Source organism: Dipodomys merriami, unplaced genomic scaffold (genome assembly GCF_024711535.1).
Source record: "Dipodomys merriami isolate MVZ:Mamm:240054 unplaced genomic scaffold, mDipMer1.0.p SCAF_14, whole genome shotgun sequence".
Lineage (NCBI taxonomy): Eukaryota > Metazoa > Chordata > Mammalia > Rodentia > Heteromyidae > Dipodomys > Dipodomys merriami.
In genome coordinates this window covers 1,637,995-1,658,910 of record NW_027202715.1, presented here as the reverse complement: position 1 = coordinate 1,658,910, position 20,916 = coordinate 1,637,995, and the positions used below count along the sequence as shown (strand labels likewise).

Sequence of the window (20,916 nt, the reverse complement as noted above, 5' to 3'; positions counted from 1 at the left end):
CTGAGGCATGAAAGAGCCTCTGCTGGTAGAGCAGATTCTGGCTATACAATTTAGTGCCTACCTGCCCATTGCTGCCAGCATCAGGGTCCCGGGCTTTGACGGTGGCCACTCGCTGGCCTATAGGGCAATCCTCGGGCACGCTGACCATGGAGTCAGAGGTGAAGTCGAACCGGGGGCTGTTGTCATTCTCATCCAGCACAGTAATATAAACCTGGAGGGTGGGGTAGACATGGTCAGATGTCTACAGCTCTTTTCGCTGCCCTAACCATGAACAGCCTGCTGTGCGTGCAGCTGAGACTAGTCCTCCGATCAGTCCTGGACTACCAGGGCCCTGAGCTCATGTGTTGTCCATGTGGGGATTAGGAGAGAAGGGGAGGGCTCCCAGATGGTGAGGAGTCTTGAGGTGGTGGGGACTGAGGCAGCTGTAAAGCCAGGCCCTGGCCATACAGGGCCGAAGATGGGGAGACTGTTGTGGTACTGGCATACTCTTCTGTTCTTTCCGGAGAACAGGAGTCCAGATTTTTAAGTGGGCTTAGGTGATGAGTCACATACATGAGGGGGAAATCACGTGTGGGCTGGTCAGGACACATCTGCTGGCCAGGCTCCTTAGAGCAGCCTCTGGATTGAAGGGGAACGGGGAGGGGCCCAGGAGCAGAGCCCATGGGAGGCATGGGTCCCAGTGGAGTGGTGGCAGGCAGGCAAGGGAGGTGAATTTCTCTCAGATAAAAACCAGCTACGTGTAAATTGCCTGCTACGTTATTTTTCTTTGCTCATACATTCCAGGTTTCCTGTGGAAAGCTGGATGTGGGTTGGGCCCAGCGTGGGAGCAGCATCTAGTTCCCAGATCACATGTGACAGAGGGCAGGCAGGGCCATTTACGGCCCCTGTGTTCAGTGTTGGGGGAGAGTGAGGAGGCAACTAAGTTTTAGGATTCCTAGCCAGGCCTCTTTCTGTTGCCCTGCCCCAGACAGAGCTGGGGTTCAAGCCCCAGGCCTGCTCTCTGTGTGCATTGCATCTGCAGACACCCCGCTGAGACCCTTCACACTTCCTTGCCCTCCAGAATAGGTCTTGATTCTTGGTTCCAGACTGGCCTCAGTCTTTGTTAGTGGTGAGGCCCACAAGGAAATGAGCCAGGCTTTACAGCTCTGTCAGTTCTCCTACTTACTAGCTGCAGGACTTCGGAAAGAGTTACTCAACCTCTCCGGTTCTTTATTTTCTCAGCTGAAAAGTGCACCCAGAAGACTAGCTAGCTGGGAGGCTGGGAGAGATAAGTGAGCAAATGAGGGGGTAGATCTAATGTAACAGACCTTTTCCCTTCTTCTGTCTGGTAGACCACAAAATTGTCCAAAATCATAAACACTGGCTAGAGAATTTATTCTCTGAAGCCTTTGAGCCCCAGTCTGATGATTTAGGAAATGTGAATAACAATTGGACTCTATCCTCCCTCACTGGAGTTAAGGTTTAATTCAAATTTGTCATGCTTTGTACACTCTGTTCTCTCTGGCAGACCTGACATTTCTTCTTGGCTACACATTCTTCAGAGCTCAGTTGAGGCCATTTCCTCAGGGAAGCCCTCCAGGATTTCTCTGTCTCTTGGGGCATACATTTATTGGTATGGTGACCTGATCTACTGGCTTTCTAAATCTGTCTTATGCTTGTGAAGACAGGACAGTGTCTGTCTGAGTTTGGTCTCTTTGCTGAACTTCAAGCCCAGGGAAACCCCTGCTTACAACACTGATCATGGTGGTGGTGAAGTGGGGTAGGAGGCAGCCTCAGTGGGTGACAGGAGGACCCAGGCTCCCTGCCCATCCTCCAGGCTGCTGAGTGCAGCTCCTATGGCAGAGCCCCACCCCCTTCCTGTGGGTTCCTCCTGGGGGTGGGGGTGGGGAGGAGTCAGGTGGAGGTGAGCTGTGGTTTGGCTTCTGGCCTGGGGAGGATATGGTGCCATCTTTAAAGGGCCCCTCCTGTATTCCCTCGCTGTTGCCTGAGCAGGGGGTAGCTCAGTGAGCAGCAGTGGGGTGCTTTTGAGGAAGCCAGCAGAAGGGATGTGGGGCAAGTAGGGGGTAGGCCCTGCTTCCCACAGTGGGGGCCATGACAGGAGGGTAACACAACAGAGGGTGTGCCCAAAGCCCTCATCTGCCAGGGGATGGGCTTAGGTCAGCGCCACCCCTGGGCGGAGGTACCGGGTCACTCCAGTCTGAATTCCCTGACTTATTGTGGCCACCATGAGCTTGGGTATAGCACGTTCCCCCATGTGGGTGAAGATGCAATTCAAAAGGCCCTGCTTTCCCTCAGCACACCTCAGACCCTCTCCTGGGGAGCTAGAGGACACATGGTACCCACCCACTGCCACCCCGAGGACCCCAATCACCGGTTGCCCTCTGAGACCCTGCCAGGGTGGCTGCAGCTCGGCACCTTGGGGACCAAAGGCTCCTCACTCCCTGTAGCTCTTAGCTAGGCCAGTGGGTGGGCACTGTCCCTCAAGACACAGGAAAGTGACTCAGTGGCGTGACAGTGTGGTTGTCACCAAGGCTAATGAGGTGCTGGGCACCCCGAGACCTCTGAAGGGGTCAGACCTGCCCAGGGTTGAGTACTGTCATCCTCAGCCCCCTGCCACCCAGGGGCCTCTCAGGGCCTCCAGGACCACGCCCACCTCAACCTGCAAGTCTGAGCTTCCTGCTGGCCTACTCCATCCAACCTAAAGCCTGTTTGTCCCTTCTGACCTCAGTGGCTGCCCTCCCCGCACCCCAGCACATGCCTAACCCCACCTCACACAAGTCTAGGGTAGTTTCTCTCCTGTGCCCACCACTGCTGTGCTGGTGCTCCCAGGCCTGGCCCTGTGCACCTCACTTCAAATTCTCCTTAGTACCACACCAGTCTCCCTAATGGGGCGAGGGAGTCTCCTTTACAGAAGCTTTGAGTGGGACACAACACCGCCTCTGGACCAAACTATGAAGGGCTTCTTCCTTGAGATATCCGGCCAGCTTGTACCCCCTTTTTGGAAGGCAGGGTTTTTGCTGAGAACTCACTTAGACCACAGAAAGGAAGCAGAGAGGTTAAGCTGCTTGTCTGGGCCACACAGCCAATTAGGAGCAGGGCTGGGACAAGGCCTCACAGTCCCTAAGCGTGTCCCAACTACTCCTTTCTTAGTGCACCCTCATCCCAGGACCGTATAGGGTCTGGGAGAACATGGGAGGGCAGATCTTGGAAGAGGGCACCTAGCTTCTGAGTAAAAGAGCAGAGAGACAGGAGGCCATGAAGGATCTGAGTGAGAGGCAGCTACAGGTCCATCCACATTCTCTCTCCAGGGGAGGCAGGGAGGTCTGGGGCTTGGAGAGTACTAGAAATGAAGAGCCAGTCCCCATGCTACTTACCTTCTGTAGTCAGTGTGGGCGGAAGGAGGCAGGAGGCAGGAGAGAAAGGCAGATGCAGATGGTTAGTGGCAGGATGCTTCCAGCCCCCACTCTTTCCAGGTCTGTGAGTCCCGATGCCCACCCCCCCCCACCTGTCTGCAGTCTCAGCCCTGATGCCCCTTCCACTTATCTGTAGTCTCAGCCCTGAAGCCCCCTCCCCATCTGTCTGCAGTCTCAGCCCTGATACCCCCCCACCTGTCTGCAGTCTCAGTTCTGATACCTCCCCACCTGTCTGCAGTCTCAGCCCTGATGCCCCTCCCCAATCTGTCTGCAGTCTCAGCCCTGGCCCAGGTGCCCACTGGCCTCTGTGTGGTCTTATAGAGTAGACTGGGGCTTTGCCCAACTTGTGTGTTGGGGGACTGGGAAAGGCTGGGGTTGGGAAAGGCTGCTGCCATGGGGGACTCTGACACTCACCACAGTGGAGTCCGCCTTGGGGCCCCCGTCATCGGCCACAACTGTCAGAGTGTAGAAATCACCTTTCTCCCGGTCCACCAGGCCCTTGACTGTAATCACACCCTAGAGGAAGGGCAAGTGATAACTTCATAGCCACCAGCAAGAGCCTACTCTGCCCACCTCCAAGAGTCCTGGGCTCCAGCCAGGCCAGGCTGTGTTACCTCCCACCTGCAGGCCCCTCCCCTGCCTGGCCTAAATGTCCCTTGAGGGAGGCCAACGGCTGCCTGACTTCCCATGGAGCCTGTCCCACACTGGATCCCTGCTCCCCAGCCAAGTGGGCTGGCTCCCTCTGTGGGCCCCAGCTGTGTGCCCCTCCACCTCTATCAGAGTTCTTTTCTCAGCTCCATGGACAGCTGGTATCTGCCTCACTCATTATTCTCACATCTACCCCTAGCCTGGAAACTCTTTGAGGTTTGGAAAGAGGCTTAGTCATCTGGTAATTGGAATGATTCTAACCTTGCTTATTTTCAAAGAAGGGATTCTGATAAAAAAGATACACTAAAGCAAGGATGAGGTTGTACAGATGGGGTTGTAGGAGGCAGACAGTAGATGGGAGGTTAACTGCACCAAACACCTAGCTAAGAATTCACTTGTAATAAAGGATAAAATTTATATCTGGGCTTCTGAACAGCCAAGGTCAAAAGGGAGACATGATGGCTTGCATAGCTTTCTGTGATATCCTATGAAATATATGTATGATATTTTCCCTGGCCTGATCAAGCTCCTAAAACCCTTGTAGTTTACTAAGCAACAGGAATGTCTGAAACTCTCCTTATTCTAGGAGTTGGTTTTAGGCACTCAGACAGAGTTCTGAATACTTGGAATTTCTTGGATCATATGAGAACATGGGAAGGGGACAGGGCCGGACATTGAGTTTTAAGTATGATGCAAGCAAGGTGGCTCACATCTGTAATCTGCAGCTACATGGGAAATGGAAATAAGAGGACTGGGCAAAATTATCCAGTCTGGGCAAAAGTGTGAGGCCCTATCTGAAACATAAGTCAAGCAAATAACTCAAGCAAAGAGTAGTAATGCCTGCCTAACAAGCAAAAGCCCTGAGTTCAAACCCTAATACTGTTTAAAAAAAAAGCCAGGTACCCAGGAAGCTGAGATTTGAGGATCATGGTTTGAAACCAGCCCATCCAGACTCATTTCCAATTAACCATTAAAACACTGGAAGTGGAGCCATGGCTCAAGTAGTAGCATTCTAGTCTTGAACAAACATGCTATGGGACAGTGCTTAGACCCCAAGTTCAAGCTCTAGTATTGGTACCCAACCCAAAAATCAAAATCAAAACAAAGAAGAAAAGAACTACAGAGATGTTTATCTCAAGGACATTTTTTTTTTTTTTTGGTTAGTCATGGGGCTTGCACTCTGGGCTTGGGCGCTTTCCCTCAACTCTTCAGCTCAAGGCCAACCTCTACCACTTGAGCCGCAGCACCACTTCCAGTTTTCTAGTGGTTTATTGGAGATAAAAGTCTCACGAGCTGGGAAGGTGGCTCAGTGGTAGAGTGCTTGCCTTGCTTGCATGAGGCCCTGGGTTCGATTTCTCAGTACCACATCAGCAGAAAAAGCTGGAATTGGGGCTGAGGCTCAAGTGGTAGAATGCTAGTCTACAGCTGAAGAGATGAAGGACAGCACCCAAGCCCAGAGTTCAGGCCCCACGACTGACAAAAAAAAAAAAAAAAAAAGAAAGAAAGAAAAAGAAAAAAAGAGTTTTACAAGCTTTCCTGCCCAGGCTGGCTTTGAACTGTGATCCTCAAATATCAACCTCCTGAGTAGCTAGGATTACAGGCATGAGCTACCAGCGCCCGGCTCAAGGACATTTTAAGCCCAGTGTTGTGTATACTGAAGGAGCCCAGTAAATGGTCACACTGGAAGAACCCTCCTGGCCTGCCCCAGCTCCTCACCGTGTTGGTGTCTATCTTGAAGAGGGCTTTAGCCTGGGTGCTGGTGTAGGCATCAAAGTGGTAGGTGATCTGGTTGAGGTTGTCAATAGAGTAGGCCTGGACCCGCACGATCTCTGTGCCCAGTGCCAGATTCTCCATGATGGTCACCTCATAGGAGGCGTTGGAAAACTGCACAGCCTCATCCAGCTCGTTGAGTAGGGTGACGTAGACACTGCAGAAGCCTTGGTTGTAGGGGGGCGCCTGGTCAGTGGCGGACACATTCATCAGGTAGCTAGTCTTGGTCTCATAGTCCAGGTAGTCCACAGTGATGATAAGCCCTGTGCTCTCATCAATCTCAAACTTCCCCTCTGCACCGGACAGGATACGATAGTTCACCAGGCCACCGTCCCCTGCAGAGGATACAGGCCATGCAGTTGCAGACAGGGGTGGGGCTCCTTGGTGGCTTCTGAAATTGTCTATGCCAGGGACTGTTCCCTGTGATGCAAGGTGAAGGCCTTGGCTGGCCCACCCAACACATGCTGGCCCCAAGAGATGTGGTAGAGGAACCCCAGAATTCAAATTGAAGACCCTGCCTTGTCTGTTTAGGCAGTCTCTTGTAGGAGGGGTTTTGATCTAGAAATTGTGAATACATCCTTAGAGGTGGCCAAATTTCTGCTTGGTTCCTCAGAGTGCTGAGGACATGGTCCCTGTTTCCTGGGGGGTTGGGCCTGCCTTCAGGGCAGACCAAAGCCATGCATGCAGACCAGAGGAAGCAATGGATCTGGCAAAGCCTGAGTACCAGGCTCTGAGCTAGAAGAACAGTCCCCACCCAGCCAGTTTTCTAAGGCCCCTTCATTTTTCCCAGTCCTATGCAAACCCTTGACCAAAAGCTAATGGGGAGCTGCCAGGACCCAGCATGGCCAATCTGGAGTTTGCAAATTTGTGGCCTCTCCTCTGTCTATCCAGAAGCTGAGACAAATCTCCTGGCTTCAGTCTACTCAGGCCTCAGCACCTGTGGGGAGTGACTACAACCATCAAAGGAGCGCCTCCCGGACCCGGAGCAGGCTCAGTTGTGGGGAGTCTGAGGGTGACAGGACCAGCTAAGCCAGGAGGGTCACTCTGAGCAGTAGGACTTCTGTGCCTCTCCTGCTTGCCTCACCAGTGTCCCGGTCTGTGGCTCGAACAACGATGACAGACGTGCCAATGCCTGCAGTCTCTCGAAGCCCCAGGCGGCTATACTGTTGCTGTGTGAACACGGGGGCCTCATCGTTCACATCATCCACATACACGATCACCTATGAGGGCCAGGCCAGGGGTGCAATGTTAGGGTGGGGTGGAGACTGGGAGTCTGTGATACCCAGAGTGGGAGCACCATTCATCAAGCCTAGCCACCGTGTCCACCTCCTTGTCCCAAGACCACCTAGAATGTGGCTGATACTCAGTCTTCATCCTACCCTTAGCTCTCCTTCTAACCCTGGGGGTGGACCTGTGAGTAACTAGTGACTTTTTTCTTTTGTGCTTGTCCTGGTGCTTAAACTCAGGGCCTAAGCTCTGTCCCTGAGCTTCTTTTTCCTCAAGGCTAGCTTTCTACTACTTGAGCCACAGCTCCACTTCCGGCTTTTTGGTACTTTATTGGAGATAAACTCACAGACTTACAGACTTTCCCTGACTGGGCTGGTTTTCAACTGTGATCCTGAGATCTCAGCCTCCTGAATAGTTCCTCCTGGTGTGAGCTACTAGGTCTGAGGCACCTAGCTGTAGCTAGTAACTTTTTTGTGCACATGTATGCTGGTATTGGGGCTTGAATTTAGGCCTGGGCACTTGAATTTAGGCCTGGGAACTGTCCCTTAGTTTTATTTGCTCAAGGCTGACATTCTACCACTTGAGCCATATCTCCATTCCTGCCCTTTTGTTGGCTAATTGGAAATCAGAGTCTTATGGATTTCCCTGCCAGTCTGGTTTTGAACTGTGATCCTCAGATCTCAACCTCCTGAGCAGCTAGGATGGCAGGCATGACTTTGGGACCATCAACTTTCTTCACAAGAAAAGGGTAGGAGTATCATTACATTGTAGTCTCCATGCTGCTTCTAAGGTGTGAGCAAGACAGAATTAGCCAAGGCCACCAAACATGCTGGACATGGAGTCCATTCAAGTATCTAAATGCATGTAGGTGGTTGGGGCGGAGGATGCCAGCAATCCATTTGTGATTTTTCCAGCACCTTCTGCTAGCTAGTAGCCAACATTGCAGAGGATAGAGGGCAGAGGATCAGCCCTACATGGGGTAAATGGATGGCTGGGAACCAATGCCCAAAGGACAGAATGGCTGAGAACTTGCTGCCTAAGTACTAACCCCTGGTTTCCTGGGCCCTGTGTGGGGCAGTGAGGTGATTCTCAATGGACCCCTTGTTGGCATGCCATCCCATTGGGATGGCCACTCCTCTGTCCACCTAGAGGTTGAGACAAGTCCCCTGAGTTCAGTCTGCCCTGGACAGTCCACTTCATTGGCTGCTTCCTTCCTGGTGCCCTAGCCCCTCCCACTTTCCCCAGGGAGAAGTTTCTTACTCAAGACTTCATCTCAGAGTTGCTTCTGGGGAGTCTGCACAAGACAGTGGTCATTTCTGAATTATGGAATGAGGTCTAATTCCCCTCATGGCTCATCTGTATGTGCTAAGTTCTCTTTAATGAATGACTATGACGTGTGTGGAAAAATAACCGTTTAGAGGATGTTATGGGACAGCGGTGTTTATAGCAGAGATCATGGCAGCCCCATGCTTCTCTCTGCTATCCCTCCCCATCCCTGGGGCACCAGCAGGGAAGAAAGGGGAGTATAAAGAGGTGCCTCAGAAGCTGGAGGGAGACACGGGCCTCTCACCCCTTTCAGAAATGGGGGAGATAGGCCCAAGGAGGGGCGTGGCTTGCCTGAGGTCTCACAGTAAAAAGAAGGCTAGAAGAGGACAGGAATCTCCAGGTTTTCAATCCACGAGCTCTTCAGTTCGTTCCTCTGTTCTGGGGTGAGCTAGTTCCAGTAAGGGGAGACCTCAGCCTCACTAGAGCCAGGGAAGCAGGAGTGGTATGGGGAGATGGGCAAAAAGAGTCTGTGAGCTGGGTACGGTTAGCTCACACCTGTAATCCTAGCTACTCAGGAGGCTGAGATCTTAGGACCATGATTCAAAACCAGCCCAGGCAGGAGAGTCTGTGAGTCTCTTATCTCTAATGAACTACCAAAAAACTGAATATGGAGCTGTGGCTCAAGCAGTAGAACTCTAGCCTTGGGCATAAAAGCTCAGAGATAGAGCACATGCCATGAGTTCAAGCCCCAGTCCTGGCGTGTGCGCGCACACACACACACACACACACACACACACACACACACACACACACACACACACACACACACACACACACACACACACACAGAAAGGAAAGAGGAGAGAGAAGAAAGAGGAGAGAAGAAAGAGACTCTGTGAAGCTATGATGTATGATTGGCAGCAGGATAGCGGGGCCTCAAAGCAGCCCATACATTTGGCTCCTGATGGATTGCTGCCTCTGGGATTGACTCTGGTCTTACCTGGAAGTTTGCTTTTCTGGTTATTGTAAGCAGAACAGGTCAACCTGACTAGTTGGAGTCTGGGGAGGGGTAGGTGCAGGATTTAGGGAGGAGAGTACATACAAGACACAGGGGGAGCCGGGCGCTGGTGGCTCACGCCTGTAATCCTAGCTACTCAGGAGGCTGAGATCTGAGGATCGCAGTTCAAAGCCAGCCCGGGCAGTAAAGTCTATGAGACTCTTATCTCCAATAAGTCACCAGAAAACAGGAAGTGGTGCTGTAGCTCAAGTGGTAGAGCGCTTGCCTTGAGCTGAAGAGCTGAGGGACAGCGCCCAGGCCCAGAGTTCAAGCCCCCACAGCTGACCAAAAAAAAAAAAAAAAAAAAAAAGACAGGGGGAGCTCTCCACTTTGCTGATCCCATGACTTTGGGTTAGCTGAGTTTTCACATCCAAATACTGAGAAAACACTTATGCAAACTAAAGTGCTCAGTCCCCAGCACAGCTGTTTGCAGGCTGGAATCTTTTAGATTTGGCTTCACTTAGAACTTGGCTAGAGAGATTCTGGGTGGGGTGGGTATGGGGAAATTTGCATGGATCAATTTTGGGAACTCTCTTTCTGTAAACAGAAACCAACTATCCATCTTTTCAGAACTGTGAGCCTTTCCTTTCCGGAGTCCTAACAATTATATAACCAACGGGTTATGGGGAAGAAGCAGGGCAAGAGGAAGAGAAGGGAGGTGTGGGGAGCCTGGCCACATACACCCTGCTGTTGATGGTTTCAGCCTCATGTGGAGCAGCAGCAACAGGAGGCAAGGTGGTGTGTGGTTTACAAACCTGAGAGACGCAGCTGTGCAGGAAACAGGCTGGCCGAGTTCTGACAGCACCAGAGAGAGCCATCTGCCCTCTCACAGAACCATCCTGCTTTCTCTGTAGGGCTGTGCTCTCCAATGGGGACAGGACAATAGGAGATAAGTCTGTATTGCCACCCTCCATGCTTCCTGGCCATTACTAGGGCAGTCCCTGGTCCTCAAAGTAGGATCTGGGGCACATTCATGGTCCCTGCAGCAACTCAGACACAGCCAGGAAACTGACCCAGGGCAAAGCTGCAGCCCTGTGCTGTCACCAGGAAGGTTCCCTGTGTCTCTCCACATTTTCCTGTGTCTCATAGGACCAGAAGGGGTTACCAAAGCCCCCCATCCTAGGGGGCAGTCCCAAATTCCTACCCTTAGGTTACTTCCTGGAGACCAGGCAGTGGCTTCTGACTGCTCTAAAATGCTCTTGTGGCAGGGTGGTTCTGTGGTTAGCACAGTATAGCCATTAAAAGAACAGATCTGAGGATTGCACTTCAAAGCTGGCCTCAGGCAGACAACTGTGAAACTCTTATCTCTAATTAACCAGCCAAAAGCTGAAAATGGGCTATGGATCAAGTGGTAGAGCACCAGTCTTGAGTGAAAAAGCTGTAGGCCCTGAGTTCAGGCCCTATATCTGATGGGGAGGGAGAGAAGGAGGGAAGGAGAAAAGGAGAGAGAGGGGAAGGGAGGAAGGGAGAAAAGGGGGAGAAAGGGTGAGAGAGAGGAAGAGGAGAGAGAAGGTGGGAAGGAGTGGAGAAGGCGGGGGGGGGAAGGAGAGGGAGAAAAAGCTGGCTGATTGCCAGGAGGAAGCCTGACTCTTCCCTTCTTCTGGGGGCCCTAAATAAGTTGTGTTAATTTCTTTTTTCCTCAGCTTCCTCACCTGCAAAATGGGTGTTATACGGGGCCCATCTCCTAGGGCAGTTAAGTGTGTGGAGTTCGAGTTGAGGAAGCACTGTGTGACAGTGAGGTGGGTGCTGCATAGTGTGCCTCACCCCTGTACCCATCAGCAGCACGCCATGCCTTTGATCTGCTTCACACGATGGATGACATTTGGTTTAAAATTGGATTTCCAATACCAAGGCATTGACAGAAGACCCAGGACTTCCCAGAGGGCCATGAGGAGTGCTGAGGTCACAAAGTCCAAGGCTGGGGGCTTCACTGATGTCAGTGCTTGTGGTCTGAAAGGGGCCAGCAAAGGCAGGCTGTACTATGGGTAGGCTGGTCAACAGGTGTGTAAGAGATTGAGTCACACAGAGAGTGGTGGAAAGGGACCGCCGGGGACATACTCTATCTCACCAGGCCCTGTTTAAGGGACCCCTCTGCCATGTCCATCTGGACAGGGGTTACAGAGTGTCAGAGCTGACATTTCATGTTTCCCTTCCCCCAGGCAAAGTGGTTGGACATTTGAAGGAGCCAGGCAGGCTCAGGTTGAGTCACCCACCCCATTTGTCCCCTTGAGTGAGAAGTGATGAGTGACAAGCTGGCCAGGTGGTTTCTGCTCATTGTTTCCAGCCTGAGAAAACAGCTCTGGAGATGGGCTGATAAGAGCAGCTGATTCTGCTCCACTCAAGTCTGAGTAAAAGTCCCCGATAGCTCTCCGCCCCTTTCTCCATCCTCTCCCACTTGTGAGTGACAGTGATGTCTGAGGTCTGACTCACTTCCCATTGCTTTAGGGGAAAGGGCGTGGGGGTGGGGAAGAGTAGCTTTCAGGGTCTTTTTTTTGGGGGGGGGGTGGTACTGGGCTTTGAACTCTGTACTTCCTTAGTGGATGTTCTATCACTTGAGCCATGTCCCCAGCTTTCTTCTCAGTCCTCTGTCTGCCTGGTGCTGGCAGGAATGTGCCTATATCATCCTAACAAGGGTTCAGTGTACATGTGGCCACTCAGGGAGGCCAAGGTAGGTGCATGGTGAGGGAGGGAAAAAGTTCTAATTGTACTTTGGGTACGTAGACTAAAGTGTCACATGGTATCCCATAGATATGTATAATTATTATGCATTAATTGAAACTTAAAGTATAAGCACCTGTAGCTCACACCTGCAATCCTAGTCACTCAGGAGGCTGAGAGCCAGAGGATCTGAGTTTGAGGCCATCCTGGGAAGGAAAGTCCTCCACATTTCACCGCCAAAATAACCAGGGAAGATGAATGAAGAGAGGAGGGGGAGGGAGAATGCAGTCATAAAGTTCAATGAGTATCCTACAAAATTCAAAGTTGAGGAGAGGGGCAGAGCTGGGAGGATGGGGGAGAATGTTGAAAGGGGTGACATTGATCAAGATGTATCGGGTGCCAGTGGCTCACACCTATAATCCTAGCTACTCAGGAGCCTAAGATCTGGGGATCATGGTTTGAAGCCAGACTGGGCAGGAAATGACCATGAGACTATTATCTCCAATTAGCTATCAGAAAACTGGAAGTGGTACTGTGGCTCAAAATGGTAGAGCATTACTTGAGTGAAAAAGTTCAGGGACAGTGCCTAGACACTGAATTCAAGCCCCACAACCAACATTCTCCACCCCCCACGAAAGATGCACTGTAGTCTTAAACGGCTTTGTTGAATGGTAACTCCTTTGTACAACTACTTAAATTAAAATGCAATTAAAATATATTGGGGCATAATAAATTAATTATACAGGACTCTAGGCATTCACACACAGTGAGACCAAGGGAGGATACTCTTAGGAGAGAAACACAAAGGTGCAATGCCCATGTGCATCTGATCATATGAAAGAATATTTATCAAAGTGAACTCCAGGAAATGGAACGAGGTTTTTTTTCTTTATTTATGTTTTTGTTTTCTTTTTGTCTTGCTTTTCATTTATCTGTCTTTGGAAGAGCAAGGGGGCACAGAATGAACTCAATAGGGGACAAAAAATGAACTCAATAGGGCTGGGAAGGTGGCTCAGTGGTAGAGCGCTTGCCTTGCATGCATGAGGCCCTGGGTTCAATTCCTCAGCACCACATAAGCAAAAAGAAAAAAAGCCGGAAGTGGCGCTGTGGTTCAGGTGGTAGAGCGCTAGCCTTGAGCTGAAGAGCTGAGGGATAGTGCTCAGGCCCAGAGTTCAGGCCCCACAACCGGACCCAAAAAAAAAAAAAAAATGAACTCAATAGACACTATGTTAAAAAGGAACTGTACAATTTGTGGGTGAGGACAGAGGGAAAAACTGGGAGTGGGAAAGGGGTGCCATTGCCCAAAAAGAAATGTACTCTTTACTTATATAACTGTAACTCCTCTGTGTGTCATCTTTGTAATAAAAATTAAAAATATAAATAAAATAAAAAATAACCAGGAATAACCAGGGTTTAAGGCATGGCTCAGTAACAGAGTGACAATCTAGCAAATGTAAAGTTCTCAGTTCAAACCATAGTGCCACTAAAACCAAACCAAACCAACAAAACCCAACACAGTTCATGAGGATTTGGGGAATGCAAGTATTTCAGAAATAATTTTGGAGGCAAAAAGCATTGAGCCTGGACCCAAAAGACATGGGCTCAAGTCCTGATTCCATTACTAGAGACTTCTCTGAGCCTGTTTCACCATATGTAAAGCAAAGTTGGCATCTATACTGCCAAGGCCATCTGTGGAGAAACAGGCTCACAGCAAAATGGCAGGGCTCATTTTGGGAGATCCCAGCTGGGTTGGGCCCTTATGCTCCCACCAGCCCTATACCTAGGTGTAAGTCAGCATCAAAACCAGTAATAGCTCTGCCTCCCACCCTCCAGACCCCAACAGCTGGCCACTTCTGGTCCAGTTTTGGCCTCAGCCCAGCCTGCCTCTGGCCTTACCCTCACTGAGCTCCTCATGGGGCCCAGGTCATGGTTGTAGGCCTCCACCATCAGCACATGGGATGAGTTCCGCTCTCGGTCCAGGGGCCGGGGACCCCGCATCAGGAGCCCATTACTGACGTGGATCCGGAAGTTGTTGCCATGGTTACCTGTATAGTGGGATGCACGAGGCTTAGTCTGGGGCCAAATGCTGGTAAGATGGGGGAAGAAAGCATTTAGACCTCCCTGGAACATTAATCTTGTCCAAAGATCTTGGGAACCTGGTGAAGCCCACAATGGCAAGAGGGCCTCTGTGTCATGATGTCCTCACCTGGCAAGTCTAGATGTTCGGGGCAGATGTGTACCAACCTCCTCCTTATAGGATGCCAGATGGGGGTGGGGGTTGGTTCCTTGACTCATGCAGCTACAAGTATAGGTGGTGTGAGGCCTTCTAAACTTTTCAGAAGAATATAGGGTACTCTAATAAGCCCAAGGCTCTGTGGTCAAATCCAGGCCAAATCAGTGGGCATCTCTGAGCTGGGCTGGTGTGCTGCTCCTGATTTTCCTTTGGGGCCCACTCTCCTCCAAGCTCAGCCATTGTAGTTTATATACAGTGCCTTTATCCTGGGTTCCAGAAGTGGGAAGATCAGCCCACAGTGGCCACAGTGACTGACAGGGACCCTGATTTTAGCTGGAGCATGAGAGTGACCCCCTAAATCCCTGTGGAGCTTCCCCAGACTCCAAGGTTTCTTATACTGGGGTGGTAGCTTTGGAAAGCACTGTGGTACGTGGGAGACTTTGTGTACAAAACTATCAAATTCAGCACCCTCCCTGGGAAATTAGAAAATTCCTCTTTCCTCCCCCAGGCCCCAACTTATGTGTACAAGTGCAAGAGATTTCCTTAGCCTCATCTCCCAGACTCCAAGCAGCTACAGAAGCAATGCTACCCTGCCCCCCCACCCCCCCACCCCCCTCCACCCCCGCCTCAAGGACAACAAGCCTGAATCTTCCCATCCTAAGGCAGCCCACTCACCATGGAGGATCCGGTACCATACACGCCCAAACTCGCCCTCGTCTGCATCCGTAGCTTTCAGCTGAGGGAGAGGGAGATGCTCCAATTATTCCCAATCCCCCCTCATCCTGGCTTGCCCAAACCTGTGCTTTCCTATAGAGGCTGGCTGGGAAGTAAGCAGGTTAGGACTCTGCCCCTGCTCTACCTCCAGGTTCTTAGGGGATCAGGGAATGGGGAGCAGGTGAATGATGGCTCCCTAATTTTCTGGATCCAGACTGGAAGAGATCATTTCACACCTCTGCGATTTCCTACTCATGATTCTTTGGAGATCATGGGCGCCTCACTAGGGAGGCTGGGTTCCCCAAGGCTTCCTGCCCACTCTTATTTTCCCTTAAGCCCTTTGTGCCACACTGGATTCATTTCATGGTTTTTGTTTTTGTTTTTTGTTCTTTTTTTGGTGTTTGCCAGTCCTAGGGCTTGAATTCAGGGTCTGGGCATTGTCCCTGAGCTTCTTTTGCTCAGGGCTAGAGTTCTATCACTTGAACAACAGCTCCAGAAGCTAGGATTACAGGTGTAAGTCACCAGCACTGGCTAGTTCAGGTTCTTAGAAACTGCTTTTACAAAACACACACACACACACACACACACACACACACACACACACACACACACACACACACACTCACATACACATACACAGATACACAAACAAAAACTCCCCCCAAACAAAAAAACACCAGCTTCTTACATAAACCCACACTAAAAGCAAGATAAACCCCTAGCATTCCTTCCTTTATTTGGTATGTGTCCTTGGTTTTAAAGCTTTGAGTAATTCTCCCTTAACTCTGACTAAAAACCAATCTAAAACCAGACTAAAAACCAGTGGTACCTGACCTACCTCATTCCTCAAAAAGATTTAAAAAAGAGCCAGGTGCCAATGGTTTACATCTGTAATCCTACTCAGGAAGCTGAGATCTCAGGATCATGGTTTCAAGCCAGTTTGGGCAGATAAATCTCTGAGACTCTTATCTCCAACATATACTCAAAAGCCAGAAGTAGAGCTGATCACTAGCCTTGAGCACAGAAGATCAAGAATGGGCTGGGAAGGTGGCTCAGTGGTAGAATGCTTGCCTTGCATGCATGAGGCCCTGGGTTCGATTTTTCAGCACCACATAAACAGAAAAAGCTGGAAGTGGTGTTGTGGCGCTAGCCTTGAGCTGAAGAGCAGAGGGACAGTGCCCAGGCCCAATGACCAACAACAACAAAAAAAGAAGCTCAGGGACAACATATAGGCACTAAGTTCAAGGCTTAGGACTGCTGCATGTGCAGCAGGGCAGGAGGGAAGAGCTCAAATCCAATCACTGGGTCTCTAATTGAGGTGGCCCCAGGCACAGGTCTCAGACACAGCCATGACTCCTTCCCATGCTGTTTTCTGGGAGCTAGGAGACCCCTGGAGGGTTGCCAGGGAAGTTTTGGCTTCTGGGAAGAGAGGAGGTTCAGAAGAGGGGGGAAGGGAGTGTGTGTGTGTGTGTGTGTGTGTGTGTGTGTGTGTGTGTGTGTGTGTGTGTGTGTGTGTGTGTGTGTGTGTGTGTGTGTGTGTGTGTGTGTGTGTGTGTGTGTGTGTGTGTGTGTGTGTGTGTGTGTGTGTGTGTGCCACTCAACCTGCAAGCAGCATGGCCCTGGCTGTCCCTCAGTCCTCAGATTTTGTAGGGAAAACACTCTTCTAAGCCTGGAAGGCCAGGGCCCAGGGAGGGGCCTTGGGGACCGCCAGGGCCATCACTCTGCCTATTCCCTCCCACTGCCTCTCTGTGTGTAGCCCCTCTCCCGGGTAACCTGGGGGCTGGCAGACATTGAATAGCAACCTGCTGGCTGCCCTGGCCATCCTGACCATACCATTCAAACTTCCAAGGGGGAAGATGAGAGTCACTACCTCCCTGGGAGAGCTCCTCCAGGGAGATGGACTGGAGCAAGGTGGAGGGCTCCCCTTTTCTCTCCACCAGTTGCCATCCCTACCCTCCTAGCTGCCCCCTCCCACGAGGCAGGCCCTGACTCTCCCAGTGTCTAGCTGGTGAGCAGGGGAGGGGCCCACCTGGCTGGCTGAAGGCACGGGGCACTGCAGAGCCCAGGGTAGGCTTGGTTGCCGGCTGCCTGGTCTTCCCTGTACCTCCTTGGACAACTGAGAGACTTCCCTGCTGTGCTCCGGTCTGGCCCTGAGGTCAGTGTGGGGGACTGCAGTGAGAGTCTGGTGAGGAAAGTGTGGGGGAGGACCCACTGGGGGCTTGGGAATGACAGGAGGTTGTGTTTGGTGGTCCCTCTGGTCTGCAACCAGCCAGTGGGGGCAGTGACCAGGCCGTGGACACACATTAAGCTTCTCTGCTCTCCCAGGCCCTGCTCTATGGAACTCTAAGGGAAACAAGAATGTTCTAGATGGAGCTTGCAGCTATGCATCCAGAACAGGGAGGAAGATTCTTCCCCTGCTTTCAAGATTATTTCCAGCTTGGTCTTAAGGAGCTGCTTTCCTGGGACCCAGCAGCCCTTGTTGGGGGGATAGGTCAGATAGACCTGCCTTGAGCTCTAGGGAAGGTGACTGGTTCTGACAAGCACTTTGGAGCTCCAGGCTGCCATAGGGACTGCTCAGGTGCAATCATAGCCCCACCAATGTTCTTCCTGAAGTAAGTCTCAAGGCCTGCAGACAGGAGCCTCTCTACCAGCCTGTGGCTTTTCCAGCCCATTTGCAGGCCCTGAAGTAGCATCAGAACTAGTAAGGTCCAGTGTCTCCCAACTCAGACAGCCCTTCCTTACTCAGGTCAAACCCTGCCCAAGGAGGCCAGAGGGAGGCTGCTCTTCTTCCCTTGGGAGCTGGCCATGGGCCACACCCCATCCCTCCTCCAGGAAGGGCTGACATGTAGGCTGCCCAGCCAGAGTGTGCTCTGGCCTGGAAGGCGGAGGCCCTGGGCAGCTAGACGGGCATCAGAGTTTCCAGCCACAAGTGGAGAGGCGTCATTTTCTGTCTGGAAGGGCTGGGAGGGGTGGTAGTAAGGGAGGGATGGCAGGTGGTGGGAAGCTCTGGATGCTCACAGTTGACTGGGCACAGAAGCCGGGAGTTAGGTCGTACAACTGCTGGTGAGTGTCAGGGTGGGACAGGGGTTCTTCGGGTAATGGATTGGTGATCACCCCTACTCTCCATCACCTGCTGGCAGGGTTCATCACAGCTATATGCACAGTAGTGGCATGACTAAGCCTCTTGTGATGGGCTTTGGAGGTAAAAACTTGACTCCTGAACCAAGGCAAGAGCACACTGCAGGTCAGGTAGGCAGAAACTGCTCCTCCAAGCCCTGTCCCCAACCAGTCTCACTCTTGGAGAGACTTTAAAGTCAAAGAGAGAAAGTTTTCTTTTTTGTGATATTGGGATTTGAATCAGGGCCTTATGCCTGGTAAGCCCAGGCATCAGGATAGATTTAAGTTTCCTGTCCTCAGTTTGTAAAATTCAAAGATTACAGGTGCTGGATGGAGACTGCTGTGGGGTGTGTGTGTGTGTGTGTGTGTGTGTGTGTGTGTGTGTGTGTGTGTGTGTGTGTGTGTGTGTGTGTGTGTGTGTGTGTGTGTGTGTGTGTGCGTGCGCGCGCGCGTGCAAATGCGCACACATGCAATACTGGGCTTAAAGTATTTTGTTTTGAAATATTTGAAAATTCATTTCAAAATTTTTAGAATGTTTGTATGGTCTTTGCAGGACTTGCCTCCTTTTCTTTCTTGCCTTAAATAAATCTGAATTGGATGTTGATATTTAAACATCAGGAATATTTGCCTTAAAAAAAAAATGAGCCCAGGTTTCTCTATTCCCTTGGGATGCTAGATGAGCCAGCACCTGGAGCCTGCATGGCAGTACTGGGACTGTCAGCCTAGGCTGCCCAGGGAGCTGCCCAGCTGTCTTCTTGGATGGCTCATTACCTGGCAGCCAAGCCCAGGTGTCAATCATCTGCCACCTCCATCTGCTCCACCAAAAGCTCACCCTGGTTTTCCATCTTTGGGACCAGCTGCTAGACTCTGTAAACTGGAATGAGTTTTTTTTTTTTTTGGCTCAAGGCTGGTGCTCTTCTACTTGAGCCATACCTTCACTTCTGATTTTTTTTTATTGGTTAACTGGAGATAAGAGTCACCTTTCCAGGCTGGCTTTGAATTGTGACTCTCAGATTTCAGCCTACAGAGTAGTTAGGATTACAAGTGTGAGCCATTTGTGCTCAGCTTGGGATGATCTTTCATAACGGAAATGCCTTCAGGAAAATGATGTCCAACCCTGCCTGCCAATTCCTTATGGGCTTCTTTTTTTAAAAATAAGTTTTTTATTGTGAAAATACCATACAGAGGGGTTACAGTTACTTGAGCAAGGTAATGAGTACATTTCTTATCAAGCATTGTTGCCTCCTCCTTTGTTTTTCCCCTTCCATCTCTTCCCTCCCACCTCATTAACTACACTTCCTCACCCCCCCCCCCCCCCCCCGCTCCCCCGGGCTTATTTCTTATCTGTTCTTGGAATGGGAAGTATGGAGCTAAAAACTGGAATCAGGAAATCTGGTTCTGATATTTGCTTGGCCACTAGCTCATAATATAGCCTTGGGCTTGGCCTTCCCCTGTTTGGGACTCAGTTTCCCTGGGAGCAGGTTAGACTTGACCCACAGGCAAAATAAGGTATGTGGTAGACTATGGGGGCAGTGTGGCACTTTGGGGACAGTTACTAGCACAAGGCAGGAACTCGGCCCAGTGTGGCCAGTGTTAAAATTTAGAGATTTCTAGAAATTCTCTTGATTTTGATTTTTGCTTAATATGTGTAAAAAGTGGTCACAGGTGATCTAGTTTAACAGTACCCACTCACATCAGTGTTCCCCAGATATGTCTCTGTCTGCCCTGGTCCAGCAGATTTGCCTGAGCCTCTGCCTCCTGCCTGTTGCAGGTACCATGAACACAGAGGGCCCCCATGTCATCAGCCCCACAGGTGCCAGCTCTCCAACCTTCCTCACAGCTCTGGCTACACCTGGGCCTCTGGTGGAGATGGCAGGCCCTGTCCCTGTGCTCATTGCCCTGGCCTGCATCTTCCTGCTGCTGGCCTCCTGCCTGCTGTTCATGACGCTCTGCAAACCAGCTACACTGGGCCCGGGCCACCGTCAGGCACGAGAGTGCATGCCACATCACCCTGCCAGCCCCAGTGAGCCCCAGCTCAGGCTCTGGAAGCGCCTGGGCTCTCTGCGCCGCTCCCTGCACAGCTTCAGGCATGGTTGGCCAACTGCCCCACGGTGTCCTCTGCCAGGCCAGGAGGAGAACTCAGGTGCCACTGACTACACAGAATCTACCAAGATGTGACAGGGTGTCCACCCAGCGGCCCTGGATGGAGTCCAGCACTGCAGGCTGCAGCAGGACAGAGGTCCCAGCACTGTGGGCCTCATTCCTACCCCCCCCCTGGGCTTCCCTGCATGCCTACCCTGTGTCCTTTCTCAGAGGTGGCCAGAGGAGAGGCCCAGAATCTTGTTGCTGGCTAACAGACTTCTGGAACAAGAGACAAGCACCCAGAGCCACCCAAGTCTTTGGCCTGAGGGCAAGGACTTGGAAGCCAGGCCCTACCATTACTAGGAGCAGCAACTGGGCTCCTACAGAAGCTTTACCCTCTTTGCAGGCCTAAAGTCCAGCTCATAGGAGTGGCTAAATGGCCAGAGGCTGTCCCATTCCTCTCCCTGCTAAATAGTATGCTCACCCACACTGGGGTGGGGTACTGTCCTGGGCCTGTCCTCTGTCTAGGGCAGCGAGACCCTAAGGATCTCTCTCCTTGGACTTCCTGCCTGCTGATCCAGCAGTAGCCAGCACCCTCTCATTGGACCAGTTGCCTGGGTGTCAGCCGGAAAGAGGGGCAAATATGCAATGAACCTTGTGATCCTGACAGCCATCTTGGCCTTCCCCCTTCCATTAGGAAGGGGCTGAAGAAGGCTTCCGAGGCTTCTGTC

The 20,916-nt window shown here is 51.4% G+C and overlaps 2 protein-coding genes across 2 annotated transcripts in view; one reads left to right on the top strand and one right to left on the bottom strand.

Moving 5' to 3' along the window:
- Cdh23 (cadherin related 23) overlaps window positions 1-20,916 on the bottom strand; it is a 355,092-nt gene that overhangs the window by 75,814 nt on the left and 258,362 nt on the right. The window contains exons 28-33 of the mRNA XM_070020517.1: window positions 14,948-15,008; window positions 13,936-14,084; window positions 6,916-7,051; window positions 5,778-6,166; window positions 3,828-3,929; window positions 62-211 (exon numbers count right to left, since the gene is read on the bottom strand). Coding sequence (XP_069876618.1) covers window positions 62-211; window positions 3,828-3,929; window positions 5,778-6,166; window positions 6,916-7,051; window positions 13,936-14,084; window positions 14,948-15,008 — 987 coding nt within the window. The remainder of the gene's footprint in view (window positions 1-61; window positions 212-3,827; window positions 3,930-5,777; window positions 6,167-6,915; window positions 7,052-13,935; window positions 14,085-14,947; window positions 15,009-20,916) is intronic.
- CUNH10orf105 (chromosome unknown C10orf105 homolog) lies at window positions 19,880-20,281 on the top strand. Its single transcript, XM_070020359.1, has one exon. The coding sequence runs from the start codon at window positions 19,880-19,882 to the stop codon at window positions 20,279-20,281; it is 402 nt and encodes a 133-aa protein (XP_069876460.1).